This window comes from Pipistrellus kuhlii, unplaced genomic scaffold (genome assembly GCF_014108245.1).
Source record: "Pipistrellus kuhlii isolate mPipKuh1 unplaced genomic scaffold, mPipKuh1.p scaffold_m20_p_6, whole genome shotgun sequence".
Lineage (NCBI taxonomy): Eukaryota > Metazoa > Chordata > Mammalia > Chiroptera > Vespertilionidae > Pipistrellus > Pipistrellus kuhlii.
The window spans coordinates 14,757,269-14,774,017 of record NW_023425562.1 but is presented as its reverse complement, the minus strand read 5'-3'; the positions used below and the strand labels follow the sequence as shown (position 1 = coordinate 14,774,017).

The 16,749-nt window shown below is 54.0% G+C and overlaps 1 protein-coding gene across 4 annotated transcripts in view; it reads left to right on the top strand.

Annotated features, from left to right (window-relative positions):
- The first annotated feature begins 1,506 nt into the window (after positions 1–1,506).
- Positions 1,507–16,749, top strand: part of ST8SIA5 (ST8 alpha-N-acetyl-neuraminide alpha-2,8-sialyltransferase 5) — a 43,360-nt gene continuing 28,117 nt past the window's right edge. The window contains exons 1-2 of one of the 4 annotated variants that reach the window (XM_036418678.2): positions 1,507–2,081; positions 11,419–11,526. In XM_036418678.2, the coding sequence (XP_036274571.1) occupies positions 1,951–2,081; positions 11,419–11,526 (239 nt within the window). In that variant the 5' untranslated portion in view covers positions 1,507–1,950. The remainder of the gene's footprint in view (positions 2,082–11,418; positions 11,527–16,749) is intronic. The other 3 variants (XM_036418677.2, XM_045574494.1, XM_036418679.2) reach the window with 3 other exon arrangements.

Here is a 16,749-nt window from a genome sequence, read left to right as displayed (position 1 = left end):
AGAGTGGGGTTAAGAGTAGGCACTGGTTCCTCCCACAGGAAGCCAGCCCTGCCTGTGTGCATGGGAGAAAGAGCCGCATTTCTGACTCCAAAGACTTCTTGGTAGGACAGCCAGAGGCTAGGATGCGCTAATGAACTAATATATGCAAGAGCAAGCACTTCTGATGTGTAAGACACAAACAAATATCAGGTTTGTTATAATAATGGGCCATATAAATGTTTATGTCTTATTTTTTTTAGTTAAAAACCCTATCTGGCCTGGCCAGCGAGGATCAGTGGTTGAGCATTGACCTATGAACCAGGAGAACACCGTTTGATTCCTGGTCAGGGCACATGCCTGGGTTGCAGGCTCCCTTCCCAGTGTGTGGTGTGCAGGAGGCAGTCCATTGATGATTCCCTTTCATCATTGATGTTTCTCTCTCTCTCTCTCTCTCTCTCTCTCTCTCTCTCTCTCTCTCTCTCTCTCTCTCTCTCTCTCTCTCTTCTCTGAAGTCAATAAAAATACACATGTTCTTTTAAAAAGAGGAAACTATTAAATGCCAAGGCCAGAGCATTGGAGTCTGGGCACTTCTCCGCCAAAGTTCCTTTTCTTGATGCTATCAGAGTTGAATCTCTGACCTGATTCTAGAAGACCCTCCCTGTACCCAGAGACTGGAGGCCCTGGGAAGGGGCGCCCCAAAATCTTCCAGCCAGGGCTCAGTGGCGACGCCCCGCGGGCACTGTGACCCTCAGGCGCGGGGAGGCTGCCTGTCGGGATGACAGGGCGGTCGTTAGCCTGGGGGCGGGATGGGGAGGAGGCCGGGAGAGGCAAGGGGAGCGCATTCAGGGGTTAGAATTTCTGAAGAGGCACGTCTTGACTCTGCATTTGTGTTTATTTTCCCTGGTATGCACTCTTGAAGTACAAACCTTTCTACTTAGGGACTTAGTAACGCTCCGGGGACTGTGGTCCTCGAAGGCGGCCAGCTGCCCGGCCCAAGATTTACGAGTGGTTCCAGCGACGAGACAAGGTCCCAGTGTCTCGGTGACAACAAGGTCTTTGATGAGCAGCCAAGAGCTGCAGTTGGGAGGGAGAGGAGGCGAGAGCCCAAGGATTGCCTCCTGGCAGGAGCCGGGCGCCGGGGGCCATCAGCATGCAGGAGCCGCGCGCGTCCTTGAAGGGCTGACCTTGCTCCGCATCCTCCGGAGAAGCCTCCCCGCGAGCGCGGGGCCCAGGCCGCGGTGACTCAGTGCCCGGCGCGCCGCATGCAAATGCTCCCCTCCAGCGAGCCCGGCGCCGCAGCCGGCCTCCCTCTCCTTTCCTGCCCCGTTTTTTTTTTTTTTTTTTTAAATTCTACTGTTCAAACCCGGCTCCCCTCCCCCTCTGCACCGCCCGACAGCCAGACTGTCCGGGCGTCCTGTCCCCCGACTTCCCACCCGCAGGACCGAAGGCCAACCTCCGCGCTCCCTTGCTGCAGGGATCGGACCCGGCGCTCCCGGGCCGGGCGCCGCGAAGGGTGACCGCGATCCGGCCGACCGGAGGGGGCGGTGCGCGCGCTCCGAGCCGCTCCGAGCCGCACGGGCGGGCGGACGGCGCCCGGCCCCGCTCCTCATTGGCCGCCACCTCCGCGGGAGGGGCAGCCCTTCGCTGGGGCGCCGGGAGCTGCTCCTCGCCGCCGGGAAATCGGCAGATGCCGGGCACCGGCGCGTGGAGGTGAAGGCGGTGGAGGGAAGGCCCGGGTGCCGCCGAGCTCCCTGCAGCCAGCCCTGCCCTGCACGCTGCCCCGGTGCTGGCGATGCTCGGTCGCCCCCTCTGCCCGCTACGCCAGCCGGAAACTTTGCCCCAAGAAGTCCTCGTCCGCCTGACTGCCTAGTCGGTCGTGTGCATCCCGCTCCCGGACCCTCGCGCGCGCGATTGCGGGGACCCCGGGCGCCAGCGCCCGCCACGCCCCACCGCGCGCCCGTGGCCGCCAGGATGCGCTACGCGGACCCCTCGGTGAACAGGGACTTGCTGGGGAACCGAACTTTGCTCTTCATCTTCATCTGCGCCTTCGCCCTGGTGACTTTGCTGCAACAGATCTTATACGGCAGGAACTACATCAAGAGGTGAGAGAGTCCGCGCGCGGGCGGGAGCGCCGAGCCCGGGTGGCGTCTGCGGCGTCCAGCCTGGCGCGTCCCGGGGTGGGTGACCGGGGGGTGGGTGACCGTGGGGTTTGCGCTTAGCCCCGGGCACCTCCGCGTTATGGTAGGTTTTGGCCATGGTGGCTGGTGCCCCAAAGCGCATCTCTCCTCCCAGCCAGAAGAGAGCGCCTGCCCAGCGCGGCCCGCCCGAGGGGCGCAGCAACTTTGTTCGGTTGTGACAAATTGGGGACAGGTTAGAATTCGGAGTGGCCGCGCTGACGGTCAATCCGCTTGACGGTCCCCAGTGGCCGCAGGGGCCAGATGGATGTCCCCCAGATCTGCAGCGCCATGCCATATGGTTGGAGGGCAGGCTCCCGGGAGAAGGAGGCTCAACACCGGAGTGGATTGCCTGGCGAGCCCTGAACTGGTGGGGACCCCAGGAGCGTCGGGGGGATAGTGCGCTGATGTGATGCGACAGCGAGGGTGAACTTGGAACTCTCTGGGTCTGTGAAACTCACAGCCTGACCCCTTCTGAAACAGACGGTCCTTTCCCATCCTTCCGCAGAAGGTCAGACCTGCCCCAGGAGTAACTCTCCCTTCCTTGTGCTCTGCATCCTCCTCCCCCCTGATCCCCTAATCCATCAGCAAACTCCATTAACGGAAGGAGCAGTGGGACTTGTCACGGAGGCTGAGGCCCGCTCTGCCCTGCCTGCTGAGGAGGAGAGCTTAGGGTTAGTGACTCCGCCTGGTTTCAGGGCCTGGGAACCAGCGCCTCTCAGAACCTCCTTTGCAAAGAGCCCCCTCTCCTTTCTGCTGGAGGTTTCTCCTTTGCGGCCAGTGTCTCCGCATGCTCACTGCTCACCGTGCCTCCCCCAGGCTGATAGAAAACAACACGCCTCTCTCGAGGTGTAAACATCCCATTTATCCCCTAAACTTCCAAGTAATACAACAATCCTTCTTTTCATCATTTGTGGCCCCCATTCTGGGCCGCCCACGTGGGAGAGGGAGAGTGAGGCTGCTGCCAGACCCTAGTGCCAGTAGGAAAGCCAGCCACCTCCTTCCATGTATCAGGGCTGGGGATGTGAGGTCCCTTGTCTGGACATTTGCTTCCAGACCGCCACTGCTCTGGTATGTCCGAGGCAGGAGGCAGTGTTCTTCCTGGTGGGGGGCAGGTGAAGAGCATGGTGCTGTGGCTTTAAAGGACATTTCCCGAGAATGTCCTGACTTGTTGGAGCCCATTGGGCCTGCTTGCTCAGTTGGTTACTGCCCCCTCCCTTAACCATGTCCATGGTCAAGGACAGCAGGGCCCCACGTAGCCTGATGCAGCCCTCCCCTGCTGCACTTGCTCCTCAGCAGGGTGGCTCTGGGTTCCTGCCTCCTGCTGGCATCTACCCAGAACCCAAGGGGCTACAGGGATCCCTGCCGTCTTATCAAAAGTGGGAGAATATCAGTGACCACGGCAAATGTCAATTCAACTGCTACTGCTTGCTCTGGCAAGCCCTCCCCGGTCCTGGGTGGATGGGCTAGCTGCTCGGGGTTCAGTGGGCATTCCAGTTGTTCTCATCCTCCCTCACACAGAGACCCTGGGCCCCTAGGTCTCAGACACCACCTCCCCTGGCCTTATTCCAGGGACCTGGTTAATCCAATGAAGCAAGCAAAGCCTATATGTGCCTGATTCTGGAAGGGTGCCAGAACAATGTGGTCCTGGTATTCAGGGGGATTGAATTCTGTTTGGGGAAACAAAATGACCACACGAGATAGCTATGAAGCAAGTGTTAAAATGTCCGAGGAGGGAGGCACGACTGGACTGAAGTAGTCAGGGTAGGCTTCCTGGAGGAGGTGGAACCTGAGTGGGTCCTTGAGGGAAGGATAAGCTTGGGTTAGGGCACATCCAGAACTAAAGAAGGCAGCAGCAGAGGTGCAGAGATATGGCACCGCCTCCTCTCACCTCTCCCATGTGTGGTCCTACCCACACTGCAGCACTTGGCCTCACCATTGGTTAGTACTTCATGGAGCCACCCTGACCCTGAGGCCGGTTCTTTGTCTAACTTCTTAAGTTGGATGCTTATCTCTCTAATTTTTAGTCTTCATTATTTTCTAATGCAAATTTGTAAGGTTATGTGATGTCCTTTAAATAGTTCTCTAGGTATAGCCATTCAATTTTGAAATAATGATGATAACAACTCAGAATTATATTGCATTACTACATGCCAGGTCCTGGTCCAAGTGAATTCTAACAAGTAATGGATACTATTACTGCTCTCATTTTATAGGTGAGGAAACTAAGGCACAGTGAGGCTAAGTAATTGTTCAAGGTCATACACATAGTAACTACAAGAAGTACTTTCATTATTTTGAATTTCAAGTATTTTCTAATTTCTATTATCTTTTTTTCACTCATAAGTTTAGAAATGCTCTAAAATTTCCAAATACTTCCTTTAAAAAAAAAAACTTATCTTTTTGTTGTTGTTATATCCTCATTCAAGGATATTTTTCCATTGACTTTTTTTTTTTTTTTTTTTTTTTAGAGGAGAGAGAGAGAGAGAGAGTGGAAGGGAGAGGGGAAGACAGAGAGAAACATTGATGTAAGAGAAACACATCAATTGGTTGCCTCCTGCATGAGCCCTGACTAGGGCTCAGTGTGGGAGGAGCCTGCAGCCAAGGTTCATGCTCTTGACCAGAATCAAACCCGAGACCCTTTGGTCTGCAGACCCACGCTCTACCTGCTGAGCCAAATTGGCTAGGGCTTTAGTTATCTTTTTGAATTTTGAACCCAAATGCATTGTAGTAGGACAACATGGTATTTATAATGTTGATCTTTGAGAATTTATTGAGATTTGCTTTGTGGTCTAGTAGGTGGTTGATTTTTATAACTATTTTGTGTATACTTAAAAAATATGATTCTTTTGTATCCTTACTGATGTTTTCTGTTTGTTCTGTTTGATCTATCAATTTTTAAAAGATGTGTGATGGAATCTTCCTCCATGATAGTGGATTTATCAGTTTCTCCTATCAGTTTTTTTTGTATGTGTGCAGATTGGAGTGATATGATTAGATGCATACAGTTTAGATCTATCGTCTTCCTAATGAACGGAATCTTTTATTATAATATAGTGGCTTTATTTCTAGTAATGCTTTAAGACATTTTGTCTAATATAATATAGTGAGACAGCTTCCATTGGGTTAGCACTTGCTTGTTATAATAATATAATGGCCTTTAAAAGGAAGGCATGAATTATGGGGATTGGCAGATCCCTAAGGCAGCTACTGGCTTAGAACTCATCTACTACTTCATTCCTTGCCAGATTATTCCCCCGTTTAGGAAGGCATCGATACACATTTTAAGCGTTCTTTCAGTGTTTTAGTGGGGACTTGCTGAGGGGTTCCTGGAAAGCAGTCCCTCAACCAGAGATGCGAGCAGCATGCTGAGTAGTAAGATGTGTTCTTGAATCTACACCTGAAGAAAGGAGACTGAGCCTAGGGAGAAACTGAGCCATGTGCTGTCCCCGCAAAGGCCCTGGCCACCCCATTGGGAGCCCCGCAGTCAGGCCTTCATGCCTCTGTATTGAGTCTTCAGTCACTGGATGTGCTCTGCCTCTGGAAGAGGGTGTGACCTTGGCCCAGTTGACTCTCCTCCCCTGAGACAATTCCCAGGTTCCCAGAGGGGCCCGAGAGCTGGGTGCCAGCTCCCTGCACCCGGGCAGGTGAGGAAGGAACCCTTCACTCCTGAAGTGGCACCTGCCACGGAGGCTTTTTCCATCTGTCATGTTGAAGGAAATGGAAGGGCCTCCTCCCCAAACACAAGTCTCACTCCTGGGGTCAGTCTGGGCCTGAGCCCCACTCTTTAAGGAGGGAATTGCTGTTGTCAGCCAGGCAGGGGTCTCGGACCTACAACACGGCTGTCCTGAGGCTGTGCCTTTACCCACCCAGTGTCCCCACTGCATGGCTTCTCAGCCGCCTCTCTGCCAGTCCAATCCTGCTTCTCCTCTGGTCCCCAGCCCACAGTGTCCTTCGGGCTCTGGCTTCCTAGGACTCAGCACCTCTGCACAGCGCTGCCCTCTTGCTTTCTGTGTGGCTGCACAGGCCAGGAGCTGAGCTGGACGTTTGTCCGCCTTTGCAGAGCAGACTGTCCGGTGCGGTGTGCTGTCTTCCCTCACCTTCCTCTCCTGCGTCTCCCGGGCGCCAATCTGGGCCGCCTGCGTGCCGGCCTGAGACTTGAGGTTAAGAAACTGGGTCAAGGAAAAGTACAACCTGACTTGGTGCTATGTCCAAAGTATGTATTCCAAGTGCCATCATCACCAAGCCAATGTCCCCCACCAGGGATAGAGACTTCGGTCCCACCGCCCGGAGGAACAGCACAGCCCTGGAGATGGGGACCATGGGATGGAGGATGGATCCGGAGTGAGAGGGTGCCCTAGAGAGGAGGAAGGAGCTGAGCTGACAGCCACCTGGGGTGTGTCCTATGCTGTCCGAACAACAGTTTTGCTGGTCAGAGCAAGCTTTTACCGAGTACCTGCTGCAGGGTTGGGATGAGGGGGAGGCAGCAAGGCACCAAGGGGACAAAACTGAAGGAGGCTCCCTCTTGGGTGCTGACCCTGTCAAGCATGTCAAACTGAGTCTGAGATGGGGCCGCCCTCATTTGTACCCTGGGAGCCTTGCTTGCTCACTGACCCTAGTGGTAGATAGTAGCTTCTTGTCCCTTCCCCAGCGTCTCCCAGGGACACAGCGCTGCCCTCTCACTCTCTTCCTTTGCCCATTTCTTTCTAGTCTGTTTCTTTTTGACACCTGTACTTTCTGGAAATGTTTACCTCTTAGACTCTAAGACTTAGAGGATCTGGCTTCTCTTCTTTGACTTATCCAGGCCCATTCACTTCTCATCTAATATCTCCCACCCAGTAATTCTCTAATTTAGCCCTTAATCTTATGTGTAAGGATTCCCCTGCTCCACCCCAATCCCCCCATACATGTGACGGATTCATCAAGTAAAAATATTAATTATTAACATCCAGTAAGAGATCATGAGCCAGGCTCTGACCTAAGCAGGTAATCCTGAATGAGGATTATTTCATTTAATCCTCACCATAGTCCTTTTAAACAGATATGATCATCCTCACTTAATACTCAGAGAGGGCGAGTAACTTGTATAAGGCCACACAGCTTGTAAGGCCCTTGTAAGAGATGTTGTATTCATTCCTGAATTCTCAGGATTTAGCACAGTGCCTGACATTCATGGTTGAATGAATGGATGTGTACAAAGGGAGTCCCAAAGCTTTTCTCTAAACACCAAGGAGCATTCAGCTTTGTGTCTGGGAAGAGGGAATGCTACTAAAGAATTATTCGCTATGATTCATGTCTTTGAGGAACTTCCAGAACACTGAAAGAGACAAATATGAAAAATATGTAAGACAGTTCAAATATGTTCATAGTTGTGTGGCGTAGACTATAAATCTTGTAGGTTTCAGAAGAGACAGTAATCAGGGTGGTGAGTAGCCAGGTACCATCACAGTTTGGGCCCCAGGGCCAGGGGACAGCTGGTGTGTGCGCCTCATCGATGTTGACTAACTATTTAACAAAGAGCAGCTGGAAGGGGCCTGGCTTTAGTGGATGGTCTAGGTGCCCACGCGTGTGGCTCTGGCCCCAGGGGAGATCGGACAGGCACTGCAGGTCTGGGATGTCAGGCCAGGGAGCTGGACTGTTGAGAGGTTGGCCTACGGGGAGGGGCCCAGGTTCCTCTGGGGTGCAGAGGCAGGGGCTGGGGAGGTGGTACCAGAGCTGTGCCTGGAGCTTGTCCAGTTTCTCTCTCTGGACCCTTCCCATGGCTGTGTGCCCCTGTGTGCACCATTCCTGCTCCACCCTGACACTGCCAGTTCTGGACTCCCCTGGAGTCCTGCCCCAGCCACTTAGTAGCCACAGGCCTTAGAACCGGAGGGGGGGCGGTGGCTTCGTCTGCTTACCAGCACCTTGGTCGCAGGCCGGGGTCTCTCAAAGAAGCCAGTCCTCTGCTGCCTGTAGACTCTCCCATCTACAGGGCCTGCCACTTGCTCTGCCCCTCCTCCTTTCCCCTCTGGGGATGGAGAGCGTGGGGACCAGCCTGAGGAGTAGCCTGTTCCTCTTCTTCCCCAGGAGGCCCTCACTCAGCATCCTCTCTGTTGCCCAAATGAAGGGCCCCATAGGTGAACCCTGTGGATGAACCCACTTCCCTTTCCCCCCGAGGTTCTTCGGACTGGAGGCGGGGGAATGTTAGCATCTGATGCTTCTCAGGGAAATCATGAGTCACCAGTGAGTCAGGAGCCAAGACAGGCAGGGGCACGTGGAACTGGTCACTGTGCCGATTCATCCTGCTGAGAAGGTGTCCCAGCTGGCGGGCCTTTCCGCTCTGACCTGGGTGGGCAGGTCCCAGCACCTTCTCTGCCAGGTGTCCCCTGCCCCCTCCCCCCTTGTGGCCTGGGGAGGGCAGAGCACTGTGGGAGGCAGAAGAGAGCAGTCTGGGTGCCCAGGAAGGGCCCAGCACTAGACTCCCAGGTGCTCCTCAGCACATGGGGCCCACCTCCCCCCTAGATGGCTTTGAGGGACCACAGGAAGGGGGCGCTGCATCTCTGAACTGATGCCACATCACCTGCCAGCTGCCCCTTACCCACCCAGCCCCAGCTGTCCCTGACCCACCCGGCCCCAGCTGCCCGCAGCACCTTGCCAGCCCCAGAATAAGGCACATTCTTGCCCAGGGCCATTGCAACAGATTATCCTCCTCCAGGCGCATCAGCCACTTGGTGTCCTGCTCAGACGCACCTTCTCCGGAAGAAGCCCACCCCATGTGGAGCAGCACCCCTTACTCACCTCAAACACCTGCCCCCCTTGCCTCCCTTTCCTTTTTTCCCCCGCAGCATTTCCACTGTCTGACCCATCACACATCCTGTCGCCTCTTAGTTCCTGATTGCTACATCTGTCTCCCTCCAGTAGAAACTGAGCATCCCAGGGGCAGGGCTCCTGGTAGTTTGCTCACCGTTGAACCCCAGCCCCCAGCCTGGCATGGCTGTGCGATAAGTTTAGACCAATACAACACAATGAATATTTGATATGTATACATATATAATAAAATAAAAATAGCACGAATGGATAAAGCCAAGATATCCTCAGTCAGCTGTGAGGCACAATGCAAGTGATTTGCTGATTAATAATAGAAGCGTGTTTATGCATTTCATTTCGCAAGCTCGGTTTGAAAGGAATGGCTCATTGCCTCCTTTTCTTTTGATTAAGAAGAAAAAGACCAAACCTTAGCCACAGCTGGTGGGAAATTTGGTCTGTCATTATTGAGGAGCCTTCCCTCTCCCTCACCCTCCTCAGGGTCATGTGAAGGTCATGGAGGCTCCTAAGGAACAGAGATTGGGGGGACTTCCCAGGCCACCCCAGCCTCAGCCAATCTGCTCACTGCTCTTTGGAGGCTTCTAGAGCCCTGGGCCTAGCCTCCTGAGGTCCCGAAGCATTCATTAGTCTCCATGGGTCCTGCTGTCCATTTGAGGGGAGACCTAGGGGAGGAACCCCAAGTCACCACAGCAGCGGGGCTTCCTGGGCCCGAGGAACTTTCTGCTCAGCTGTGGCCCACCCAGACCTCCCCAGGCTCGAAGGCCTCCTGCTTTTCTTTAGAACGGCCTGGCAGGGCTTCTTTCAGCCCCAACGCCCCCATGGCCCTAAAGTCAGAGGGGTAATGAAGCTGAGCTCCCTTCTTGGACCAGGGGAGAGAGGATACAAATGAGTAATGCAGTAGGTTAACCCCCTCTACCCCCCACCTCCCCCAAGTACTGATGTTTTGTGAATGATTTTCCTCTTTTGTTATTATCTTTTTCAAACGGAGCCAAACTTGCTATGATTACAAGGTTATCTTGATTACAAGATAACTCAGTCATTTGCATTTCTATTGCATGCTTTGTGCAGTGGGAGGGACGGGGTGGAGCAGGCAGAGCTCCGAAGGCTCCCACCTAGGCTCCCTCTGTGGGGCCTTTGCAATGGTGGGCACCTGTGGTGTGTGAGGCGGCAGCTGAGGTCACTGACCTAGCCGCCACGCTGAGGGACCCCAAGGGGTGCTGTGTGGGATGGGAGCCAGAATTTTCCTAGCCAGAGAGCTGAACTGGGAGTCAAGACTCCTGGGTTCCAGGTCCTGAGCTGGCTGAGCGGCCACTTCCCACTGTCTGCCTTAGTTTCCTCATCTGTGATGGGTGAGGCCCACTTTGTCTCCCTCTTTGGACTAAGGTCAGGATCCAGCAAGATGCTATAAGGAGGGGGCTGCCCTGGGGGTGCCAGGCTGCGGCGGTGTGTTTCAAGCTTGAATGAGTGGGTCAGCGTGGAGAATTTGGGAGAGTGAAGTCTGAATTTCTAGCACCTTTTGGGAACCTGAGTGCAGTGCCATTTTATTGGGGGTGGGGGATGACTCTCTTCCTACCTTTCCAACTGGCAGCAGGCGACTGCCGCTCAGGCACTTACCCTGCCAGGCAGGACACACACCCTCGCTTCCCCAGCTTCCCTCATTCCCCTTCAGTTCTCCGACTCTGCTCTCTGGTGAAGCATTTTGCGGGAACATAAATATTAACGTCTGGTTGGGTGGTTATGAGATGGCTTAGCCAGGATGTGTCACAGTCCTAACGGTCCGAGGGGAGTTGTGAAGGGAGAGTGAGGGCACGATGGAACCACCCCGGCTTCCTGGGTTGTGCGAGGGGAACAGACTTGCTTCTTGTGGACAGGCAGGGCTCCCCACCTGCTTTTCGTCTCACCCAGAGCTGTCCCTAGCCCCCTGCTATCCCTGGCTCCAAGCCCAGGCCCTTATTTATGCCTTTGCTATCCTTCCAGCCAGGTTTGGGGAGGCAGCAGAGAGGACCTTGTGCTTTGAGTTCAACGTCTTAAACTAGGAGGTGTGTCCTGGGTTGGAAACCTAGGTTTCATGAAAAAGCTTTGCAGTGTGTCTGGCCTCTGAGGACAGTGTTGTGATTAGAGGCTCTTGTGGGATAGGTCTCTAGAGGTGGGAACAGAGGGACCCACCACTTGGGAGGCAGGAAGGCACGGTCACCTGGACCTGGCTGAGCCTCAGTTTCCCTGTGTGTGCAATGGGAAACCTCAGCTCTGCCGGTAAAGGTGCGACGAGGGGTTGCTGACAAGCAGAGAACCCTGCAAAGGTTTATTATCATCGTCCCCACGGCTGGCCATCACCCTCGTCCCCACTGAGTGTCTGATCGAAGTCATGTGCCACGGGGCACACGACAGCATGTGGCTCTCTGGTAGACAGGCTTCCCCCAGCACCTGAGCTTGCGTACCGACTGCCTCGTTCTCTTGCCAGAGGCCTCCAGTTTGGTTGGCAGAGTGACGACCAGCTGGACAATTGGACGGGGCTCTTTAATGTCACGGACGACCCAGAGTTACCCGGCGGCAGTGACTCCAGCTCCAGGTACAGACCCGGGCGAATGACCAGGGAGGGGGACGCCTGTCGGGGTGACCCTGCAGCCCCCACCCCATGGCTCACCCCCAGAGTTGCCCTCCGGGAAGAAGCCAGCTTGGTGCAGTGGCTCAAAGCTCACTGAATCTTGGGGTCCTGACTTGTGTCCTTGCCATGTGGGTTGAGGACTAGGACCCAACCACAACCAAGTAGGCACTCACTGGCCCCCTTCTCTTGGGGGTGGGCTGGGAGAAGCCTGGGCCTCAGGCCTCCATTTGAGGTGGGGCCTCAGTCCATACCTGCCGCAGGGATTTGGACTATCAGCTTGCAGGTGTGTCCAGGTGTGTGGGGGTGGCAGCAGGGGTGGGTGGCAGCTGGGCTCCCTGCTCCTCTGAAATCCCACTGTGAAGGCGGTTCCGATGGCTCCACCCACTGGCCAGGGTGACCTTGGCTGGGGAAGGACCAGTTCCATCAAGACTGCAACTGAGATTTGACATTCCTACCATCACGTGGTTATTTCTTCTCGATCAGCTGTGGTGTTTGGAGCTAAAAATCAGTGATTCAGAGTGCATGCTCAGCAGTGGGAGTTCAGTAATCATTTGTTGAATGAAAGAAAACAGAATATTCTCCGGCAGGATGCACGCTCTGCTTGGAGCTGGGTGTGGCTGGAACCTGCCAGCGAGGGTTTCCAGGGGCTGGTTAAATTGTTTTGTTCCTTCATTTTTGCATCTGTAAGTACCAGCTGACTCTTAGTCTGTTGCCCTGGGAAAGAGGCCTGAGCGTCTGTTCATATGGACACCAAAACACTAAACTGCCCCTGCAGAGAAGCAGTGTGTTCTTCAGGGACCCCCAGTGTGCACGATTCTGTCCAATGCTTTGGGAGATAAAAGATATGGCTGTAATATAAGCACTCAGTGGGGGAGGTGTCCACAGACAAGCCTGTGGGCCGGGACCGGAGTCAGTGCCTGTCAGGAGCTCAGGTCTTCCCGCAGGTGTGTGCTGGGGGCTGTGGCCAGCCTCTGGCCCTGGGATGTCACAGCGAGAGTGAGGAGCCCAGAGTTGTTCCTTCCAAATTTTGAGGCTCCAGCGTGGGCCCTTTGCTGTGAGACCTGCCCATGCATATGGGGGTGGACTTGCCACATCAGCAAGTGTCTGCCTGCCTAGGAAGGTTCAGAGCTCGTGGACAGGTTTCCGTGGAAAGTGCCAACCCACTGAGCAAGATGGGACTGGTTCCCAGGGGCCGGTTTGGGCAGCCGCCCCTGGACAGGGGCTGAGACCACTGCACAAGGGCTGTGTCCAGCTTTCTCCACTGCCAGCAGCTCCTCTCTCCCTCCTTCTGCAATGCTGCCTCTGATTTTTCTGCCTCTCTTGCCTCGCCTATGCTTGCTCTCCCTTTCTTTCTGCCACCCTTTCTTGGTCCACTGTCCCATTTTTTCTCCCTCTGTCCCATTTCCTGCCTCTCTCCTCCACTTCCTTTCTGCAGTCTGTCTCCTGTCACCCCCTTTTCTCTTCCTCCCTCAGGGATTGGGCAGGCTTCTCTCCCTGTCAGCTGGGCTCAGGGTCAGAGACCCCAGCATGTCGGGCTGGTGGGGAGTTAAGACATCTTTATTCTGTGTTGTCACCAGCTGAGTTGATTTCCTTCTGGAGAACAGCCATTGCCCCAAGGACTCCCTTAGAAATGGGATGACCACATGTCCCCAGCTTTGGGACAGTTCCCATTTCAGATGCCAATTATCGGTTGACCCCAGCAGTACCCACATCTGTGAGAAACCGCAGAACTGACCCATATGGCTGGGATTTTTCTACCTCAGTGTAGGCGCAGCCTCCGCCTTCTTCAGAATGGGCAGGGCAGCTCCTGGCACCAGGCTGGCAGGGGTGGGGGAGGACGGGACGGGGGCACCCTGGCGAGGACCCTGCAGAGCGGAGTAGGCCATCCCGGGGCTCATGGCTGGCGTGTGTGACCAGGCGGTGGTATCCTTCACCTCCTGAGGAGCTCAGCACCCGCCATGTTTTGTGTGTGTAGTTGTGTGGTGTGTTGAAGTGTGGAACAGAGTTGGAAGTCAGAAGGCGCCACATATATAACCAGAAGATAAAGAGGGGCAGAAAAGCAAACGACTCCCAAGTCATAAACTCACCCAGTGACCACGCGGAGAAGGAGCATGTCCCAGTGACCACAAAGGAAGTGCAGGCGAGAGAGTGCTCGTGAAGGCGCTGGTCAGGGGTTCTCGCTGGACACGAGCTGGGGAGAGTCCAGGCCGCGCTGGGAAGTGAGTGATAAGGCGTACGTTGACATTTAGCTTCACTAACTTCAAGTTTAATCTCAACGTGTTGTCCAGTACGTGCCTTAGGGGAACTGCTTTAATGAGCAGATAGGAATACATTTTAATTGGCAAGTGCTTCTAGTTAAGTGGGCGCTTTGAAGAAGCAGGAAGCTCCTGGGCAGTTCTCACGTCAGGTGCTGATGTTCCGTCTCCCCACTGTTGTGCCTCTCCATCTTTGAGTGCTCAGCACCGGCCACGCAGCAGGTGCTCAGTTCATGTTAGCTGAGTAGAAGAAGGAATGAGGCAGGGGCCTGGTAAAGGCCATGGATAAGAAAGCAGACTTCAATGTCCCTGTCCCTGAATTCTCCCTTAGAGATTTATTCCTTTGGATTACACCCTGTCCTCTCCTGGCATTGTCTCTGAACATTAATCCCCGGACAGGGAATACGCTTGGAAATCACAGACCCCTTCATAGTTTGGAATGGTCAGAGGACGTTCTCCGGAGAAGCGCAGGTAGTAGGGTGGCCTGGGTTCTGCGTGGCAGCGGGGGGAGAGGGAGACAGAGGTGGAGGCGAGGGCTGTATAAGGAGAGAAGGCAGGAAGGCAGATTATGTACTTCTGCAATAATTGAGGGAGAAACCCTCCCAGGTACCCCCCTCAGAGCTTCACAAGTTTGGGAAAGGTTGATGGGGAGGAGGAGGAGAAAGGAGGCGGCATTGTCCTCCTGGGCCAGCTGAGTGCTTTGACCCCTCTGACCTGGCCAGTGACCACTCAGAGGGTGGTGGAAGGCAGCAGTGTCCTTGTGGACTTGGTCCTGCCAGTCAGGCAGTGCTGCACCCCTGCCTCAGGACATCTCAGGGAAAAGACCCCCCAGTCCCAGGGGCTGAGGGCAGCCGAGGCAGGAATCCCCCAGGCACGAACTCAACCTGGCCCAGAGCCATAGCACAAAGGTCTCCACTCAGCATGTGCCAACTGCATTCTGCTCCCCATCCGAGTCCTGTCCTCCCTACAGTTTCCATTTCCTGCCCCACCTCCTCCCTGAAGCCTTCCCTAATAGCTCCTTTAATTGGACATTCTGTGAGATGTGTCTGTGCAGAGGGCTATTTCTATCATTACCCACACGGAGAACTCTCCTCCAGTTTGCATAAATCCTTCTGCATTTGCTCAGGCATCCCTCTAACCCCAAGGAGCCCCCTCCACCCCTGCCCCAGAGAGCTGGGCTGGACCTAGGCCCTCTTAACTTTAGACCAGACCACAAGTGGCCTCGCAGGCTGGCCTCGTCGGCCGCTTCTCCCAGGCTCTGCACAGCCTCAGGCATCCTGGTCTGGGATAGGATGGCACGGGGTGGTGTGCAAAGGTAGCTTCAGGGGCACTTCCCTCTGGGTTCTGGACGGAGCAGAGCTGGCCACGCTGCCACTCACCGAGGCTGCCTGCTCCTGGGACAGCAATCTCCCCGTGCAGCTCGGCTTCACGTTGGCGGCCAGGGGCTTCCCAGCGAGAGGGTAGCACGGCCACAGGAGAAAAGAGCTTGCAAGCCCCAAGCTGCGGGCTGGGTACTTGGGCCGGAGTCCTCTCAGCTGAGACCTATCTATGTGTGTGTGTGTGTGTCTAGCATGCACTGCACACTGTGGGGTTTGGAATAGACACGTTTCAGAGCAGGAAGGAAGTGATGGAATTCAGTTCAGCACTTTATTATGCTGTGTTGAATCGTTCCCTAATTGTTTCAAGACGGTATATAATGAGGCAATAAGTTTGTGGGCCAGATGGTGAGTGCTCCAAGAGCTCAGAGTGGAAGTGGGAGGCGCTTCTGTGGAGGGGTGAGACTTGGCATGGACCTCCACAGGCGGCGCCCGTGGCCAAGCACTATTGGGGGCTGTGTGCCAGGCTTCTTACTGCATTTAATCCTCACCCTCAGACCTTTAGGGCGGCTGCTGTCATTGCCCCCTTTACAGATGAGAAAACTGAGTCACCCCTTCCAGGTGCTGGTGGAGGAGCTGGCACTCGCCCCGTCCAGTGTGACTCTGGGGCCCCAGCACTGACGGGTCATGCTGGATGGAGGAATCCTCCCTCCTGGGCTGTGGGGAGGTCACGCAGGGTTGGGTGGCTCTCCTTAGCTTTTTCCCCAAGTCCTCCGTCTTGGGTAGTCCTGTCTTTGGCTCCCGTTAGAGGAAGTTAGACTGTAATAAAATGCCATAGTGATGCAGGTAGGTAATTACTACTGTTCCCTTCCCATAATGACGGCTGTCCTTGGCGCTACGGCAAGGTGATCTATAGGGCCTCTGTCTCCCCTCTCCTCTTTGTCACTTTTTTTTGTATGTTTTTATTGATTTCATTTTTTAAATATTTTTTTATTGTTTAAAATATTACATAGACCATGTTTCCCCAAAAATAAGACATCCTCCGAAAATAAGACCTACTTACAGGTTTCCTTCTGAGTGAAATATAAAGCCTTATCCTGAAAATAAGGCCCCCTAGGCTAAACATGAGAGATTTGGTCCATTGATTCTGAAAGAAATGGAGTCACAAGAAATTCACCAGGAAATTCAGGAATTGGATTGTTATGATGATGTTCCAGAAGATGATGACATGATTGTCATTGAATAACAGTAAATTCTTGATACTGTAGGATTCACAGTTTGTCTGATTTGTGTTGACAACTACCGTACTACCATACCATATACAGGTAATAAATTTCCTTTATTTTCATTTAACAATAAATGTGTACCGTATTCTTCTTCATGGAAAAATAAGACATCCCCTGAAAATAAGACCTAGCACATTTTTGGGAGCAAAAATTATTATAAGACACTGTCTTATTTTCGGGGAAACAGGGTATTAGTACATATATCTTTTTTTTTCTCCCCATTGACTTTCCCCCATTCGTCCTTACCCCCTGTCACATGCCGTCATCTCCCCCTAACCCCCAGGGTCTTGTGTCCATTCGTGTGCTTATATGCATGCATACAAGTGCTTC